The 20,527-nt window shown below is 42.9% G+C and overlaps 1 protein-coding gene across 1 annotated transcript in view; it reads left to right on the plus strand.

Moving 5' to 3' along the window:
- The window catches only part of CFAP61 (cilia and flagella associated protein 61), an 854,500-nt gene that overhangs the window by 233,378 nt on the left and 600,595 nt on the right, over positions 1–20,527 (plus strand). Inside the window, exon 14 of the mRNA XM_053712009.1 lies at positions 3,603–3,680. Coding sequence (XP_053567984.1) covers positions 3,603–3,680 — 78 coding nt within the window. The remainder of the gene's footprint in view (positions 1–3,602; positions 3,681–20,527) is intronic.

The following is a 20,527-nucleotide window of genomic DNA, read 5'->3' on the forward strand; positions in this document are numbered from 1 at the left end:
TTGCGGCTAATATTTCAATTTACAAAATAAAACGTTTAAACTGAATGTCACAAGAATGTTAGAACATTAAATACAATACAACTTATACTCCAGCAAGTTCAACAATAAACAATAATTTGATTGCAAAGGACCCTACTTTACCATTTATTAGTGTAACTTCCCCCAGGATGGTATATAGGAGGGGATGTAGCCTGAAGAGCTTGTTGCTTAAGACAGGTGCCAGATTAGCACAACGTACCTGGCTATCAAAGGTCAAACCTGTCTGTTTTAGATTTGGCAGCTGTGTCCCTTGTAGTACACTAATACCAGGATCCAAATGTGATCATCCACATAACATAAAAACATACAATGTACATCTGATTTTGTAATTTATTTTATCCCTTGCCCATGTGGGGTTTTCTACATTGGAAAAACAAATACCACCTTCAAGGAAAGGTTTGCGAACCACAAAAGTACAATAAGGGCAGCACTTAAAGATGGACACTGAGAGGTGGGGGAGACAGGGATCATGATTTTTGGAAAAGAGAAGCCCAATGTATATACAGATATACAAAGTTAACTTTTTCACAAACTTTAGGTTTCTCACTGAAATTATTTACATACCGCTTGTGTAATCATGGCACTAATGGTTGTAAAAGCTACCCTGGGATCCCCTTTGTTGAGAAATAGCAGACATTTATGGCTTTGCCATTGCTTTTTGGTAATTAGAAGGCTGCTAATTGCAACTGCGCACCACACTTTTGTTATTCTCAGCAGTGAAGGGGTTAATCATGTAGCTTGTAAGGTTAATTTTAGCTTTAGTGTACAGATTACCCTCCCACCTGACACTTCCCACCCCCTGACCCTCCCAAATAGCTCTCTTCCCTCCCTCCCCCCCCTCCCCCCATTGGTCACAACCATCTTAAGTACTGGAAGACAATCTGCAGTTTTAGACCCTATTTTTAAAAATTAGAATTACTTTCTTCATTGTATGATTACCCCCTTACCTTCACACCTCCCTGATCCCTCCAAAAAAAGCTCTCTAAAAGCCTGCCTCCCTCCTAACCCTCCCACACCACCAACAATCGGCACCACCACTGCCCTATGCAGAGAGGGTAACTCTGCAACTCTATTTCTGCATTGCCCCACTCGTGTGGCATACAGAAATAGCGCAATCTTGCTTCTTTTAGCGAGATTGCGGCAGAGAGAGGCCCAGCACCGGTCATTAAGGGGTTAATGATGCATGAATAAAAAGTGATTTTAAGGGCCAGTGAGTGCCCTCAAATGATCTGTTTTATATATATTAAATATATACTTTACACATACACCCATATATACATTTCTCTTACATGGTGTATCCAGTCCACGGATTCATCCTTACTTGTGGGATATTCCCAATCCCTACAGGAAGTGGCAAAGAGAGCACACAGCAGAGCTGTCCATATAGCTCCCCTCAGGCTCCGCCCCCCCAGTCATTCTCTTTGCCGCTCTAACAAGTAGCATCTCCACGGGAGGGTAAAGAGTATGTGGTGTTAGACAACTGGGAGGCGGATTTTCTGAGTCGTCAGACTTTCCATCCGGGGGAGTGGGAACTCCATCCGGAGGTTTTTGCTCAGCTGACCCAGCTATGGGGCATTCCAGAATTGGATCTGATGGCGTCCCGTCAGAACACCAAACTTCCCCTTTACGGATCCAGATCCAGGGATCCCAGGGCGGCATTGATAGATGTTTTAGTAGCGCCTTGGTCATTCAGTCTAGCTTATGTCTTTCCACCGTATCCTCTTCTCCCTCGGCTAGTAGCCAGAATCAAACAGGAGAAGGCTTAGGTAATTCTGATAGTGCCTGCATGGCCATGCAGGACTTGGTATGCAGACCTAGTGGACATGTCATCGGTTCCACCATGGAAACTGCCATCGAGGCAGGATCTTCTAATTCAAGGTCCATTCAAGCATCCAAATCTAGTTTCTCTGCAACTGACTGCTTGGAGATTGAACGCTTAATTCTAGCTAAGCGTGGGTCTCTGAATCAGTTATAGATACTCTGATCCAGGCCAGAAAGCCTGTCACCAGGAAAATTTACCATAAGATATGGCGGAAATATCTTTGTTGGTGCAAATCCAAGGGTTACTCGTGGAGTAAGGTTAGGATTCCAAGGATATTGTCTTTTCTCCAAGAAGGATTGGAGAAAGGTTTGTCAGCTAGTTCCTTAAAGGGACAGATATCTGCTCTGTCTATCCTGTTACACAAGCGTCTGGCAGCTGTACCAGACGTTCAGGCATTTGCACAGGCCCTAGTTAGAATCAAGCCTGTCTACAAACCTGTGGCTCCTCCATGGAGTCTAAATTTAGTTCTTTCAGTTCTTCAAGGGGTTCCGTTTGAACCTTTGCATTCCATAGATATTAAGTTATTATCTTGGAAAGTTTTGTTTTTGGTAGCTATTTCTTCTGCTCGAAGAGTTTCTGAATTGTCTGCTTTGCAGTGTAATTCACCCTATCTGGTGTTCCATGCAGATAAGGTTGTTTTGCGTACCAAACCTGGTTTCCTTCCAAAAGTGGTTTCTAATAAGAATATTAACCAGGAAATAATTGTTCCTTCTCTGTGCCCTAATCCAGTTTCTAAGAAGGAACGACTGTTACACAATCTTGATGTGGTTCGTGCTTTAAAATTCTATTTAAAGGCAACTAAAGATTTCAGACAAACATCATCCTTGTTTGTTGTCTATTCTGGTAAGAGGAGAGGTCAGAAAGCGACTGCTACCTCTCTTTCCTTCTGGCTGAAAAGCATCATCCGATTGGCTTATGAGACTGCTGGACAGCAGCCTCCTGAACGAATTACAGCTCATTCCACTAGAGCTGTGGCTTCCACATGGGCTTTCAAGAATGAGGCTTCTGTTGAACAGATTTGTAAGGTAGCAACTTGGTCTTCACTGCATACATTTGCCAAATTTTACAAATTCGATACTTTTGCTTCTTCGGAGGCTATTTTTGGGAGAAAGGTTTTGCAAGCAGTGGTGCCTTCCGTTTAGGTTACCTGACTTGTTCCCTCCCTTCATCCGTGTCCTAAAGCTTTGGTATTGGTATCCCACAAGTAAGGATGAATCCGTGGACTGGATACACCATGCAAGAGAAAACAGAATTTATGCTTACCTGATAAATTACTTTCTCTTACGGTGTATCCAGTCCACGGCCTGCCCTGGCAATTAAGTCAGGTCCAAATTTATTTTTGGAAAACTACAGTCACCACTGCACCCTATGGTTTCTCCTTTTTCTCCTAACCGTCGGTCGAATGACTGGGGGGGCGGAGCCTGAGGGGAGCTATATGGACAGCTCTGCTGTGTGCTCTCTTTGCCACTTCCTGTAGGGATTGAGAATATCCCACAAGTAAGGATGAATCCGTGGACTGGATACACCGTAAGAGAAAGTAATTTATCAGGTAAGCATAAATTCTGTTTTTACAGAGTAGTAGTTTAGTCAGTTTAAGCAATTAAAAATGTTTTATTATTTTATATTTATAAAATATATTACCTAAAAAAATTGTTAATGATAAACTTGAGAATGTCGGATTTTCTCTTGTCATTGAGATTTTGCTTTATATGTTTTAAATTTAAACTGTAACTTTTTGTAGGATGGAACTCCTGTTCAGGCATTTGTAGCTGAAGTTGGGAATCAGATCGTTGGCATTTCCATCCTCAGAAATGAAGAGGTACTGTGTGTTTTTTTTTCTTGTTTGTCGTGTGTAGAAATGCAAATGTTGGGGTTTTACTGCTAAAGAAATCAAAATAATGAATGAAGCACAGCGAAGAGAACATTTTTTAATGAGAATAAAGTAAATAATTTGCAGAGCCAGATTCTCAAACCTATAGAACTACTTTCTCAAACCTACTAGTACATAAAGACAGAACACATTTTAAAGATGTATGAGTGCAGGATCTTTCATACAATTCACAACTATTAGTATTAGTCTAACTCCGTGTGACATTTAGCACAGGGACGTGCAGGCAGGGGAGGCAGAGCTTCACCTGTCATGTAAAGAAAAAAGAAAATTAATGTAAAAGTAAAATGAAATAAAAAAAAAAAACTCACCAAATTATCTGAGCTACACTGCAAATACAGGGAGAGAGGCAGCAATGAGCTCAGACTCCCTTAATTGCACAACTGCAGATGGTGCTGGATGGATTGTGGACTCACTATCTGAAAGGCGTGTCCTAAGACATATTTAGGCCAATCATGAAAAAGCCCCTGCTAAGGCAGCTATCATTTCTGCCTCTTAGGGGGGGGCGTGTCTTTGAAGCACACTCTCTGACAATCTGTGGACAGGAGCTACTTAGAAGAGGGAACAGTGCGGCTGACTCGCAAGTGAGCATTGCAGGAGCTACTAGCTGATCCAGCCAGCCACTCCCAGCCCCAGCACAGCCTAGTCTGCCTACTTCTGGACACTCAGGCCCTGGTGTCAAGTTTCAGCCTTCACTCAGTCTAGTCTGCACTGCTGGTAAGGGGCTTTGGCTTTTGGGAACTTGTCCCTTTCTGCCCCACTCTTCAGACCATCTCCTTTTCTTCACTCCCTCTCTCTCCCTCAGGAGAGATCTCAGCTCTACCACACCCCTTATTTTACGGCTGGTGACTGACTGTTCCTACTCCCAGGGGGGGGCTCTTCTTGTCATCAGTTTTCCCACTAATTTTTAGTTAGGTGCTGTGGCAATTTTTTATGGGAATTCTTTTTTTACATGGCTGCAGTCTGTACTGCTGCCGGTACTTATTTATCACTTTATCCTTAAAAAGTTCATGGGGTCTATTTAACAAGGACCAAATGGCTCCTGTTCCCCTTGTTTCCGCGCGAGCCGTTAGGCTCGCTGGAAAAAAACTGTTAAGAAGCAACGGTCTTAAGACTGCTGCTCCTGAACTCATACGCCACCTCTGAGGCAGCATATAGCAATCCGCCCAATCATGTACGATTGGGCTGATTGAGCTTGTGTGCTAGCGGCCGATAGGCCGCAAATCTGCAGGGGGCGGTATTGCACAAGGTCACAAGAACTGCTGGTGCAATGATAAATGCCGACAGTGTATGCTGTCGGCATTTATCGATGTGCGGCGGATATGGTTCGCTATAGCGGATCATGTCCGCTTGCACATATATAAATAGACCCCCATGTGTTAAATAAATAGTTAGCATTAGTGCAGACCGCCACCTTTAAAAAAAAAAAAAAAATACTCCCTTGCTGTGTAAGTAACAGTGACAGACGAACCGAGGATGTACACATCCCCTCTCATCTGGCCCAGCGCAGGACAAGTGCATTCAATGCTTACATGAAATGCTTATACATATACAAAAAGTATGTCCTTTTAATTTAAACCATGTTGCAACCATCATCGTCAAAGAGGATTGGCAAATAATGTTTAATTTTCCTACAAATCTCTCTAAAATGATTACTATAGTTTGTGAGAAATACCAGAGAGTTCTGCAACATTTTCCGGTTCTTTGGAGACTTCCTAGAATCATGAAGTAAATCATTTCTTTCTTTAGCCACTACTTCTTTGATAGCCCTATCTATCAAACTTGTAGGATAACCCTGTTGTTTAAACCATTCTCTAAATTCTGCAGATTGTTCCTAGAAGGCTGTAACTGTTAAGCAGTTGTTTTTTAACCTTGTGAACTCTCCTTTTTGAAAATAACATATCTAGTATGTTTCGGGAGATACTCCTAGAGTGCAGAATACTGTTGTCCGCTATGGGTTTTTCTATGCAACTCTGTCTCAATCCTATTGTCTTCACTCATCAGAACTAAATCCAGGTAATATATCCTTTGGGAATCCTTCACATATGTAAATCTTAAACCCGTAGTGTTGGTATTAAGATGTTCACTCTTGGACCTCTCCAATATAGAACAGGTGCACAATGTGAAAGAACATAAATAAGTAAGAAGCCACTCTTGGGCCCCTAAAGGATAATATGCTAGTATTTACCCAGTCAGACGTCATAGTATATGTCAAAGCATGGCTTAGGATTTATGTTGTGGGGCAAGCATCTGACATATATATCCGGAAAATACAAAGGAAATCTAGCAGTGTTGGAATCAGCTTCAGCCTTAGAGTATAATATCTGCTTATAGGCATTCTCAGTTTCAGACTGTATGGTATAAATGTTATTGTAGGCTTCTACAAAGAAAGAATAGGTGCATTTTGTTTATGAAACACTTGTGCATGTACACAAAGTAAGGGACCTTTGCTTGTAATCTTAGATTTGTAAGTGAGCTCTCATAAATGTATGTCAATCATTCCTTGGAGCATACATCATATGGGATAAGTTGACAGCTAAAAGTGAATATATCTCTGTATAATACCTTTTGCTTGTAAACAGATTAGTCACCCACTTGGTAAAAGTCCCCTCTGATAATCTAACCAATAACAAGGTTCTCTTAGGATATGCATAAGGCAGGGTGTGGCTGCACGGATAGTTTACTCCTTTAATTTGTTCCCAATTATCCACTTTACCTGCTGGAGTGTATCAAATTGTTTACAAGTATTTATTTTATGTAATTGGCAAGAGTCCATGAGCTAGTGACGTATGGGATATACAATCCTACCAGAAGGGTCAAAGTTTCCCAAACATCAAAATGCCTATAAATACACCCCTCACCACACCCACAATTCAGTTTTACAAACTTTGCCTCCTATGGAGGTGGTGAAGTAGGTTTGTGCTAAGCCCGATTCCTCTCAGAGTACAGTGAATGTCAGAGGGATGTGAAGGGAGTATCACCTATTGAATGCAATGTTTTTCCTTGGGGGAAATCTATTTCATAGGTTCTCTGTTATCGGTCGTAGAGATTCATATCCTACCTCCCTTTTCAGATCGACGATATACTCTCATATTCCATTACCTCTACTGATAACTGTTTCAGTACTGGTTTGGCTATCTGCTATATGTGGATGGGTGTCTTTCGGTAAGTATGTTTTTCATTACTTAAGACACTCTCAGCTATGGTCTGGCACTTTATGTATTAATATAAAGTTCTAAATATATGTATTGTACTTATATTTGCCATGAGTCAGGTTTATGTATATTTCCTTTTGCAGACTATTCATTTTCATATTTGGGAAAACATATTTAGGAAAATATTTCTCTTGTAAGGTGTATCCAGTCCACGGATTCATCCTTTACTTGTGGGATATTTTCCTTCCCTACAGGAAGTGGCAAAGAGAGCACACAGCAGAGCTGTCCATATAGCTCCACCTCTAGCTCCACCCCCCAGTCATTCTCTTTGCCGGCTCTAAGCACTAGGGTCTCTCTCGGGAGGGTAAAGTGAATGTGGTGTTAGAATTGTAGTTTTTATTATCTTCAATCAAAAGTTTGTTATTTTAAATGGTACCAGTTTGTACTATTTACTCTCTAGCAGAAAAGTGATGAAGATTTCTGCTGAGAGGAAAATGATTTTAGCATGTTGTAACTAAAATCCACTGCTGTTCCCACACAGGACTGAGGAGTACCAGAAAACTTCAGTTGGGGGGAACAGTTTGCAGGGGAACTGCAATAAGGTATGTTCAGTCATTTATTTCTAGACAAGACTGAGATAATGCTAGAAGAGACTGACAATATCCCCATGAGGGGAGGGTAAGCTATGTTCAGAAACTTAGTAAGGAATTGAATGCTTACATAACAGGGCTAATTATGCTGGTTGACACTAATTCAGGGCAATCGATTGTTTTCTTAGGAAAAAAGACACTTTGAAAGTCCTTTTGGGTTCTTTCTGGGGTTATTACCCACATGGCTATTTTTTATTCACTTTGGAGTGATTTCTTAGGCCTCACAGCTCCGGAGTAGAGTGGGAGGGGCCTAATTTCGCGCCTCAGATGCGCAGTTAGAATTACATAGAAGTTCATGCTGCTTCACATGGAGGGTCCTGCTGCTGTTTGAGGGCCTAAAGGAAGCTATATTCCCCCAAATCTGGTCCCTAAGGGCAGGTAGGGCCACAGCAGTGCTGTGGCAAGGTGCTGTAGTAATTTTAACCGGATGTTGGCTTTAGGCTGCTCCGGTTTGGGCATCAAGGGGTTAATCGTTTTGCTACTAGTAGTGCAATCTTACTAAGGCTTTAGGTACATACTGTGAAAATTTCAAAAGCATTACTGCATTTTTCACTGTTTTGCAAAATTGTGTGCCTTTTTTATCTCTTAAAGGCACAGTAACGTTTTTTCAAATTGTGTTTTTTATTTGATTAAAGTGATTTCCAAGCCTGTTTGTGTATACTACTAGTCTGTTAAACATGTCTGACACCAAGGAAAATCCTTCTTCAATGTGTTTAGAAGCCATGGTGGAACCCCCTCTCAGAATGTGTCCCACTTGTACTGATATGTCCATACACTTTAAAGATCATATTGTTGCACTTAAGAATGTGGCCCAAGATGATTCTCAGACTGAAGGTAACGAGGGTAGCCTGTCTGCCTCTCCCCAAGTGTCACAACCAGTTACGCCCGCTCAAGCGACACCTAGTACCTCTAGTGCGTCTAACCCTTTTACATTACAAGACTTAGCGGCAGTCATGGATAATTCTCTTGCAGCTTTCTTATCTAAACTGCCGTGTTACCTGCAAAGCGTGATAGCTCCGTTTTAAGAACAGATTATGAGCATTCTGACGCTTTGGTAGCTGTATCTGATATACCCTCACAACGCTCTGAAATGGGAGAGAGGGATTTGATGTCTGAGGGAGAAGTCTCTGATTGAGGAAGGGTTCCTCCTCAGACAGATTCAGATACATTAGCTTTTAAATTTAAACTAGAACACCTCCGCATTTTGCTCAGGGAGGTATTAGCTACTCTGGATGACTGCGACCCTTTGGTGGTCCCAGAGAAATTGTGTAAAATGGACAAGTACCTAGAGGTCCCTGTTTACACTGATGCGTTTCCGGTCCCTAAGAGGATTGCGGATATCGTTACTAGGGAGTGGGATAGACCAGGTGTCCCCTTTGTTCCCCCTCCTGTTTTTAAGAAAATGTTCCCCATATCTGACCCCATGCGGGACTCGTGGCAGACGGTCCCTAAGGTGGAGGGGGCTGTTTCTCCAACATAGGTGTGTCCGGTCCACGGCGTCATCCTTACTTGTGGGATATTCTCTTCCCCAACAGGAAATGGCAAAGAGCCCAGCAAAGCTGGTCACATGATCCCTCCTAGGCTCCGCCTACCCCAGTCATTCTCTTTGCCGTTGTACAGGCAACATCTCCACGGAGATGGCTTAGAGTTTTTTAGTGTTTAACTGTAGTTTTTATTATTCAATCAAGAGTTTGTTATTTTGAAATAGTGCTGGTATGTACTATTTACTCAGAAACAGAAAAGAGATGAAGATTTCTGTTTGTATGAGGAAAATGATTTTAGCAACCGTAACTAAAATCCATGGCTGTTCCACACAGGACTGTTGAGAGCAATTAACTTCAGTTGGGGGAACAGTGTGCAGTCTCTTACTGCTTGAGGTATGACACATTCTAACAAGACGATGTAATGCTGGAAGCTGTCATTTTCCCTATGGGATCCGGTAAGCCATGTTTATTACGATCGTAAATAAGGGCTTCACAAAGGCTTATTAAGACTGTAGACTTTTTCTGGGCTAAATCGATTCATTATTAACACATATTTAGCCTTGAGGAATCATTTTATCTGGGTATTTTGATATAATAATATCGGCAGGCACTGTATTAGACACCTTATTCCTTAGGGGCTTTCCCAAAGCTTAAGCAGAGCCTCATTTTCGCGCCGGTGTGGCGCACTTGTTTTTGAGAGGCATGGCATGCAGTCGCATGTGAGAGGAGCTCTGATACTTAGAAAAGACTTTCTGAAGGCGTCATTTGGTATCGTATTCCCCTTTGGGCTTGGTTGGGTCTCGGCAAAGCAGATACCAGGGACTGTAAAGGGGTTAAAGCTTAAAACGGCTCCGGTTCCGTTATTTTAAGGGTTAAAGCTTACAAATTTGGTGTGCAATACTTTTAAGGCTTTAAGACACTGTGGTGAAAATTTGGTGAATTTTGAACAATTCCTTCATGTTTTTTCGCAATTGCAGTAATAAAGTGTGTTCAGTTTAAAATTTAAAGTGACAGTAACGGTTTTATTTTAAAACGTTTTTGTACTTTGTTATCAAGTTTATGCCTGTTTAACATGTCTGAACTACCAGATAGACTGTGTTCTGAATGTGGGGAAGCCAGAATTCCTATTCATTTAAATAAATGTGATTTATGTGATAATGACAATGATGCCCAAGATGATTCCTCAAGTGAGGGGAGTAAGCATGGTACTGCATCATTCCCTCCTTCGTCTACACGAGTCTTGCCCACTCAGGAGGCCCCTAGTACATCTAGCGCGCCAATACTCCTTACTATGCAACAATTAACGGCTGTAATGGATAATTCTGTCAAAAACATTTTAGCCAAAATGAACCCTTGTCAGCGTAAGCGTGGCTGCTCTGTTTTAGTTACTGAAGAGCATGACGACGCTGATATTAATATCTCTGAAGGGCCCCTAACCCAGTCTGATGGGGCCAGGGAGGTTTTGTCTGAGGGAGAAATTACTGATTCAGGGAACATTTCTCAACAGGCTGAACCTGATGTGATTGCATTTAAATTTAAGTTGGAACATCTCCGCATTCTGCTTAAGGAGGTATTATCCACTCTGGATGATTGTGAAAAGTTGGTCATCCCAGAGAAACTATGTAAAATGGACAAGTTCCTAGAGGTGCCGGGGCTCCCAGAAGCTTTTCCTATACCCAAGCGGGTGGCGGACATTGTTAATAAAGAATGGGAAAGGCCCGGTATTCCTTTCGTCCCTCCCCCCATATTTAAAAAATTGTTTCCTATGGTCGACCCCAGAAAGGACTTATGGCAGACAGTCCCCAAGGTTGAGGGAGCGGTTTCCACTTTAAACAAACGCACCACTATACCCATAGAGGATAGTTGTGCTTTCAAAGATCCTATGGATAAAAAATTAGAAGGTTTGCTTAAAAAAATGTTTGTTCAGCAGGGTTACCTTCTACAACCAATTTCATGCATTGTCCCTGTCACTACAGCCGCATGTTTCTGGTTCGATGAGCTGATAAGGGCGCTCGATAGTGATTCTCCTCCTTATGAGGAGATTATGGACAGAATCAATGCTCTCAAATTGGCTAATTCTTTCACCCTAGACGCCACTTTGCAATTGGCTAGGTTAGCGGCTAAGAATTCTGGGTTTGCTATTGTGGCGCGCAGAGCGCTTTGGTTGAAATCTTGGTCGGCTGATGCGTCTTCCAAGAACAAGCTACTAAACATTCCTTTCAAGGGGAAAACGCTGTTTGGCCCTGACTTGAAAGAGATTATCTCTGATATCACTGGGGGTAAGGGCCACGCCCTTCCTCAGGATCGGCCTTTCAAGGCAAAAAATAGGCCTAATTTTCGTCCCTTTCGTAAAAACGGACCAGCCCAAAGTGCTACGTCCTCTAAGCAAGAGGGTAATACTTCTCAAGCCAAGCCAGCTTGGAGACCAATGCAAGGCTGGAACAAGGGAAAGCAGGCCAAGAAACCTGCCACTGCTACCAAGACAGCATGAAATGTTGGCCCCCGATCCGGGACCGGATCTGGTGGGGGGCAGACTCTCTCTCTTCGCTCAGGCTTGGGCAAGAGATGTTCTGGATCCTTGGGCGCTAGAAATAGTCTCCCAAGGTTATCTTCTGGAATTCAAGGGACTTCCCCCAAGGGGGAGGTTCCACAGGTCTCAGTTGTCTTTAGACCACATAAAAAGACAGGCGTTCTTACATTGTGTAGAAGACCTGTTAAAAATGGGAGTGATTCATCCTGTTCCATTAAGAGAACAAGGGATGGGGTTCTACTCCAATCTGTTCATAGTTCCCAAAAAAGAGGGAACGTTCAGACCAATCTTAGATCTCAAGATCTTAAACAAGTTTCTCAAGGTTCCATCGTTCAAGATGGAAACCATTCGAACTATTCTTCCTTCCATCCAGGAAGGTCAATTCATGACCACGGTGGATTTAAAGGATGCGTATCTACATATTCCTATCCACAAGGAACATCATCGGTTCCTAAGGTTCGCATTCCTGGACAAACATTACCAGTTCGTGGCGCTTCCTTTCGGATTAGCCACTGCTCCAAGGATTTTCACAAAGGTACTAGGGTCCCTTCTAGCTGTGCTAAGACCAAGGGGCGTTGCGGTAGTACCTTACTTGGACGACATTCTGATTCAAGCGTCGTCCCTTCCTCAAGCAAAGGCTCACACGGACATCGTCCTGGCCTTTCTCAGATCTCACGGATGGAAAGTGAACGTGGAAAAGAGTTCTCTATCCCCGTCAACAAGGGTTCCCTTCTTGGGAACAATTATAGACTCCTTAGAAATGAGGATTTTTCTAACAGAGGCCAGAAAAACAAAACTTCTAGACTCTTGTCGGATACTTCATTCCGTTCCTCTTCCTTCCATAGCTCAGTGCATGGAAGTGATCGGGTTGATGGTAGCGGCAATGGACATAGTTCCTTTTGCGCGCATTCATCTAAGACCATTACAACTGTGCATGCTCAGTCAGTGGAATGGGGACTATACAGACTTGTCTCCGAAGATACAAGTAAATCAGAGGACCAGAGACTCACTCCGTTGGTGGCTGTCCCTGGACAACCTGTCACAAGGGATGACATTCCGCAGACCAGAGTGGGTCATTGTCACGACCGACGCCAGTCTGATGGGCTGGGGCGCGGTCTGGGGATCCCTGAAAGCTCAGGGTCTTTGGTCTCGGGAAGAATCTCTTCTACCGATAAATATTCTGGAACTGAGAGCGATATTCAATGCTCTCAAGGCTTGGCCTCAGCTAGCGTGGACCAAGTTCATACGGTTTCAATCAGACAACATGACAACTGTTGCGTACATCAACCATCAGGGGGGAACAAGGAGTTCCCTAGCGATGGAAGAAGTGACCAAAATCATTCTATGGGCGGAGTCTCACTCCTGCCACCTGTCTGCTATCCACATCCCAGGAGTGGAAAATTGGGAAGCGGATTTTCTGAGTCGTCAGACATTGCATCCGGGGGAGTGGGAACTCCATCCGGAAATCTTTGCCCAAGTCACTCGGCTGTGGGGCATTCCAGACATGGATCTGATGGCCTCTCGTCAGAACTTCAAAGTTCCTTGCTACGGGTCCAGATCCAGGGATCCCAAGGCGGCTCTAGTGGATGCACTAGTAGCACCTTGGACCTTCAAACTAGCTTATGTGTTCCCGCCATTTCCTCTCATCCCCAGGCTGGTAGCCAGGATCAATCAGGAGAGGGCGTCAGTGATCTTGATAGCTCCTGCGTGGCCACGCAGGACTTGGTATGCAGATCTGGTGAATATGTCATCGGCTCCACCTTGGAAGCTACCTTTGAGACGAGACCTTCTTGTTCAGGGTCCGTTCGAACATCCGAATCTGGTTTCACTCCAGCTGACTGCTTGGAGATTGAACGCTTGATTTTATCGAAGCGAGGATTCTCAGATTCTGTTATCGATACTCTTGTTCAGGCCAGAAAGCCTGTAACTAGAAAGATTTACCACAAAATTTGGAAAAAATATATCTGTTGGTGTGAATCTAAAGGATTCCCTTGGGACAAGGTTAAGATTCCTAGGATTCTATCCTTCCTTCAAGAAGGATTGGAAAAAGGATTATCTGCAAGTTCCCTGAAGGGACAGATTTCTGCCTTGTCGGTGTTACTTCACAAAAAGCTGGCAGCTGTGCCAGATGTTCAAGCTTTTGTTCAGGCTCTGGTTAGAATCAAGCCTGTTTACAAACCTTTGACTCCTCCTTGGAGTCTCAATTTAGTTCTTTCAGTTCTTCAGGGGGTTCCGTTTGAACCCTTGCATTCCGTTGATATTAAATTATTATCTTGGAAAGTTTTGTTTTTAGTTGCAATTTCTTCTGCCAGAAGAGTTTCAGAATTATCTGCTCTGCAGTGTTCTCCTCCTTATCTGGTGTTCCATGCAGATAAGGTGGTTTTACGTACTAAACCTGGTTTTCTTCCAAAGGTTGTTTCTAACAAAAACATTAACCAGGAGATTATCGTACCTTCTCTGTGTCCGAAACCAGTTTCAAAGAAGGAACGTTTGTTGCACAATTTGGATGTTGTTCGCGCTCTAAAATTCTATTTAGATGCTACCAAGGATTTTAGACAAACATCTTCCTTGTTTGTTGTTTATTCCGGTAAAAGGAGAGGTCAAAAAGCAACTTCTACCTCTCTCTCTTTTTGGATTAAAAGCATCATCAGATTGGCTTACGAGACTGCCGGACGGCAGCCTCCTGAAAGAATCACAGCTCATTCCACTAGGGCTGTGGCTTCCACATGGGCCTTCAAGAACGAGGCTTCTGTTGATCAGATATGTAGGGCAGCGACTTGGTCTTCACTGCACACTTTTACCAAATTTTACAAGTTTGATACTTTTGCTTCTTCTGAGGCTATTTTTGGGAGAAAGGTTTTGCAAGCCGTGGTGCCTTCCATTTAGGTGACCTGATTTGCTCCCTCCCTTCATCCGTGTCCTAAAGCTTTGGTATTGGTTCCCACAAGTAAGGATGACGCCGTGGACCGGACACACCTATGTTGGAGAAAACAGAATTTATGTTTACCTGATAAATTACTTTCTCCAACGGTGTGTCCGGTCCACGGCCCGCCCTGGTTTTTTAATCAGGTCTGATAATTTATTTTCTTTAACTACAGTCACCACGGTACCATATGGTTTCTCCTATGCAAATATTCCTCCTTAACGTCGGTCGAATGACTGGGGTAGGCGGAGCCTAGGAGGGATCATGTGACCAGCTTTGCTGGGCTCTTTGCCATTTCCTGTTGGGGAAGAGAATATCCCACAAGTAAGGATGACGCCGTGGACCGGACACACCGTTGGAGAAAGTAATTTATCAGGTAAACATAAATTCTGTTTTCTTCACTTGCTAAACGCACAACCATACCAATTGAAGACAGTTGTGCTTTTAAAGACCCTATGGATAAAAAATTAGAGGGTTTACTTAAGAAAATTTTTGTTCAACAAGGTTTTCTTCTCCAACCTATTGCCTGCATTATTCCTGTAACTACTGCAGCTGCTTTCTGGTTTGAGGCGCTGGAAGACTCGCTCCAGACGGAGACCTCATATGAGGAAATTATGGATAGAATTAAGGCTCTAAAGCTAGCTAATTCTTTTATCACTGACGCCGCTTTCCAAATAGCTAAGTTAGCGGCAAAAAATTCAGGTTTCACCATTTTGGCACGCAGGGCGCTATGGCTAAAGTCCTGGTCGGCCGATGTGTCGTCTAAATCCAAGCTTTTGAACATCCCTTTCAAAGGAAAGACCCTCTTCGGGCCTGAATTGAAAGAGATTATTTCAGAAATCACCGGGGAAAAGGCCATGCTCTCCCTCAGGACAAGCCCTTTAAGACAAAGAACAAAGCTAATTTTCGTTCCTTTCGTAATTTCAGGAACAGCCCTGCTTCATCCTCTCCGGCTGCAAAGCAAGAGGGTAACGCTTCACAGCCCAAGGCAACCTGGAAACCTTACCAGGGCTAGAATAAGGGTAAACAGGCCAAAAAGCCTGCAGCTGCCACCAAGACAGCATGAAGGGGTAGCCCCCGATCCGGGACCAGATCTAGTAGGGGGCAGACTCTCTCTCTTCGCTCAGGCCTGGGCAAGAGATGTACACGATCCTTGGGCATTAGAGATTGTATCCCAGGGATATCTTCTAGAATTCAAGGACTCTCCTCCAAGGGGAATGTTCCACATTTCTCGTCTGTCTACAGATCAGACAAAGAAAGAGGCGTTTTTACGCTGTGTAGAAGATCTACATACAATGGGAGTGATCCACCCAGTTCCAATTGCGGAACAAGGGTTGGGTTTTTACTCAAACCTGTTTGTGGTTCTCAAAAAAAAAGGAACTTTCAGACCCATCCTGGATCTAAAAATTCTAAACAGATTCCTCAGAGTCCCATCATTCAAAATGGAGACCATTCGGACAATCTTACCAATGATCCAGGAAGGTCAATATATGCCTACCGTGGATCTAAAGGATGCATACCTACACATTCCTATCCACAGAGATCATCACCAGTTTCTCAGGTTCGCTTTTCTGGACAAGCATTACCAGTTTGTGACTCTTCCCTTCGGCTTAGCCACTGCTCCCAGAATTTTCACAAAGGTGCTAGGGTCCCTCCTGGCGGTCCTAAGACCGCGGGGCATAGCAGTGGCGCCTTACCTACACGACATCTTAATTCAGGTGCTGTCTTTCCAAAGAGCCAAGTCTCACACGGAGATTGTATTGGCCTTTCTGAGGTCTCATGGGTGGAAGGTGAACATCAAAAAGAGTTCTCTTTCCCCTCTCACAAGGGTTCCCTTCCTAGGGACTCTAATAGACTCGGTAGAAATGAAAATATTTCTGACGGAGGTCAGAAAATTAAAGCTCTTAACTACTTGCCGAGCTCTTCATTCCATTCCCCGGCCATCTGTAGCTCACTGCATGGAGACAATCGGATTAATGGTAGCAGCAATGGACATAGTCCCTTTTGCTCGGATACACCTCAGACCATTGCAACTATGCATGCTCAAACAGTGGAATGGGGATTATGCAGATTTGTCTCCTCAAATTCAGTTGGACCAGGAGACCAGAGATTCTCTTCTCTGGTGGTTGTCTCAGGGAATATGTTTCCGCAGACCAGAGTGGATCATTGTAATGACCGACGCCAGTCTGTTAGGCTGGGGTGCGGTCTGGGACTCCCTGAAAGCTCAGGGCTTATGGTCTCGGGAAGAAACTCTTCTCCCGATAAACATTCTGGAACTGAGGGCGATATTCAACGCTCTTCAGGCATGGCCTCAACTAGCTGCTGCCAAATTCATCAGATTTCAGTCGGACAACATCACGACTGTAGCTTACGTCAATCATCAGGGGGGAACAAAGAGTTCCCTAGCGATGATGGAAGTAACCAAAATAATCAGGTGGGCGGAAGATCACTCCTGACATTTCTCAGCAATTCACATCCCAGGAGTAGACAACTGGGAGGCGGATTTTCTAAGTCGTCAGACTTTACACCCGGGGGAGTGGGAACTCCACCCGGAGGTAGTTGCCCAGCTGACTCAGCTATGGGGCACTCCAGAGTTAGATCTGATGGCGTCCCGTCAGAACACCAAACTTCCTCTCTACGGGTCCAGGTCCCGGGATCCCAAGGCGGTATTGATAGATGCTCTAGCAGCGCCTTGGTCCTTCAATCTGGCTTATGCTTTTCCACCATTTTCTCTTCTCCCTCGTCTGGTTGCCAGAATCAAGCAGGAGAAGGCTTCGGTGTTTCTGATAGCGCCTGCGTGGCCACGCAGGACTTGGTATGCAGACCTAGTGGACATGTCATCTGTCCCACCATGGACATTGCCAATGAGGTAGGATCTTCTAATACAGGGTCCGTTCAAGCATCCAAATCTAATTTCTCTGCGTCTGACTGCTTGGAGATTGAACGCTTAATTCTATCAAAGTGTGGTTTCTCTGAGTCAGTTATAGATACTCTAAATCAGGCTAGAAAGCCTGTCACCAGGAAAATCTTCCATAAGATATGGCGGAAGAAGTATTGGAGAAAGGATTGTCAGCTAGTTCCTTAAAAGGACAGATATCTGCTCTGTCTATCCTTTTACACAAGCGTCTGGCAGAGGTACCAGACGTTCAAGCGTTTACTCAGGCTTTAGTCAGAATCAAGCCTGTTTATAAACCCGTAGCTCCGCCATGGAGTCTAAATCTAGTTCTTTCAGTTCTTCAAGGGGTTCCGTTCGAACCTTTACATTCCATAGATATTAAGTTGTTATCTTGGAAAGTTTTGTTTTTGGTAGCTATCTCTTCTGCTCGAAGAGTCTCAGAATTATCTGCCTTACAGTGTGATTCACCTTACCTGGTGTTCCACGCAGATAAGGTAGTTTTGCGTACCAAACCTGGTTTTCTTCCTAAAGTTGTTTCTAACAAGAATATTAACCAGGAAATAGTTGTTCCTTCTCTGTGTCCTAATCCTTCTTCAAAGAAGGAACGTCTGTTACACAATCTTGATGTAGTTTGTGCTTTAAAGTTCTATTTACAAGCAACTAAGGATTTCAGACAAACATCTTCCTTGTTTGTTATCTATTCTGGTAAGAGGAGAGGTCAGAAAGCGAATGCTACCTCTCTTTCCTTTTGGCTGAAAAGCATCATCCATTTGGCCTATGAGACTGCTGGCCAGCAGCCTCCTAAAACTGTTACTGCTCATTCTACCAGAGCAGTGGCTTCCACATGGGCTTTTAAAAATGAGGCTTCTGTTGAACAGATTTATAAGGCAGCGACTTGGTCTTCACTGCATACTTTTTCCAAATTTTCCAAATTCGATACTTTTGCTTCTTCGGAGGCTATTTTTGGGAGAAAGGTTTTGCAAGCAGTGGTGCCTTCCGTTTAAGGTACCTGTCTTGTTCCCTCCCTTCATCCGTGTCCTAAAGCTTTGGTATTGGTATCCCACAAGTAAAGGATGAATCCATGGACTGGATACACCTTACAAGAGAAAACAGAATTTATGCTTACCTGATAAATTACTTTCTCTTGTGGTGTATTCAGTCCACGGCCCGCCCTGGCAATTGAGTCAGGTAAAAAAATTTTTTTTGTTTAAACTACAGTCACCACTGCACCCTATGGTTTCTCCTTTTTCTTCCTAACCTTTGGTCGAATGACTGGGGGGTGGAGCTAGAGGGGGAGCTATATGGACAGCTCTGCTGTGTGCTCTCTTTGCCACTTCCTGTAGGGAAGGAGAATATCCCACAAGTAAAGGATGAATCCGTGGACTGGATACACCACAAGAGAAAGTAATTTATAAGTTAAGCATAAATTCTGTTTTTTCTTACCTGGGGTTTAGTCTTTTTTTCAATTGACTGCTTTTTCATTAAATATTCTCGGGCAAATTTAGGCTTGCGAGGCGCAAAAATGCTGATGTTTATTGCGTCATTCTTGGCGTGAGATTTTTTTGGCTCGGAGGTACGTTCGAAGACACAAGTTCGTAATTTCCGGCGTCTTAGTTGATGCTGAGTTCTTTACACAAGGTTGTGTCTGGTTTGACGTGAATGTCTCATTTCCGGTTGTTGTTAGCGCCAAGAAATTTCATTTTGCGTTGTGCAAAATGGGGTTTTATTTAAAACCCCATTCCTATGTGCCTCTTGCCTTTTTCTATGTCAGAGGGCTATGCTGTTTGCATTTTTTCCCATTCCTGAAACTGCCATATAAGGAAATTGATAATTTAGCTTTATATGTTGTTTTTTTCTCTTACATTTGCAAGATGTCTCAATCTGATCCTGTCTCAAAAACCACTGTTGGAACCCTGCTGCCTGATGAGTTCTTCCAAAGCTAAGTGCATCTGTTGTAAATTTGTGGAGATTATATCTCCAGCTGTGGTATGTAATAGTGGTCATGATAAGCTTTTACATGCAGAGAATGTATCCATCAGTAATAGTACAATGCCTGTTGTTCCTTCAATATCTAATGTACATGATATCCCTGTGAATATAAACGATTATGTTGCTGATGCGATTCAGAAGTCTTTGTCTGCTATCCTGCCTTCTAATAAACATAAAAGGTCTTTTAAAACTTCTCATAAAGTTGATGAAATTTCAAATGACTGACAACTTACTGAATTATCCTCCTCTGATGAGGATCTATCTGATTTAAAAGATCCTACCTCCGATATTGACACTGACAAATCTACTTATTTATTTATTTAAAATTTAGTATATTTGTTCCTTGTTAAAAGAGGTGTTGATTACATTGGATATTGAGGAAACTAGTCCTCTTGATATTAAAACTAGTTAACATTTAAACTATGTTTATAAACCTCTTGTGGTTACTCCAGAGGTTTTTCCAATTCCTGATGCTTTTGCTGATATGATTTCTAAGGAGTGGAATAGACCTGGTACTTCTTTTATCCCTTCTTAAAGGTTTAAAAAATGGTATCCTTTGCCAGCAGTTTGGAGTTTTGGGAAAAGATCCCCAGAGTTGATGGGGCTATTTCTTCTCTTGCCAAACGTACTACTATTCCTATGGAAGATAGTACTTCTTTTAAGGACCCTTTAGATAGGAAACTTGAATCTTATCTAAGGAAAGCTTATTTGTATTCTGGCTATCTTCTAAGGCCTGCCATTTCTTTGGCTGATGTTGCAGCTGCATCTACTTTTTGGTTGGAAAGTTTAGCGCAACAGGAAACAGATCCTGATTTATCTAGCATTGTTCGCTTGCTTCAACATGCTAATCATTTTATCTGTGATTCCATTTTTGATATCATCAAAATTGATGTTAAATCTATGTCTTTAGCTATTTTAGCTAGAAGAGCTTTGTGGCTTAAATCTTGGAATGTTGATATGGTATCTAAATCTAGATTACTATCTCTTTCTTTCAAGGTAAAAATTAATTTGGTTCTCAGTTGGATTCAATTATTTCAACTGTCACTGGGGGGAAGGGAGTTTTTTTGACTCAGGATAAAAGACCTAAGGGTAAATCTAAAGCTTCTAACCGTTTTCATTCCTTTCGACAAAATATGGAACAGAAACCCAAT

The sequence above is a fragment of the Bombina bombina genome, chromosome 4, assembly GCF_027579735.1.
Source record: "Bombina bombina isolate aBomBom1 chromosome 4, aBomBom1.pri, whole genome shotgun sequence".
Classification (NCBI taxonomy): Eukaryota; Metazoa; Chordata; class Amphibia; order Anura; family Bombinatoridae; genus Bombina; species Bombina bombina.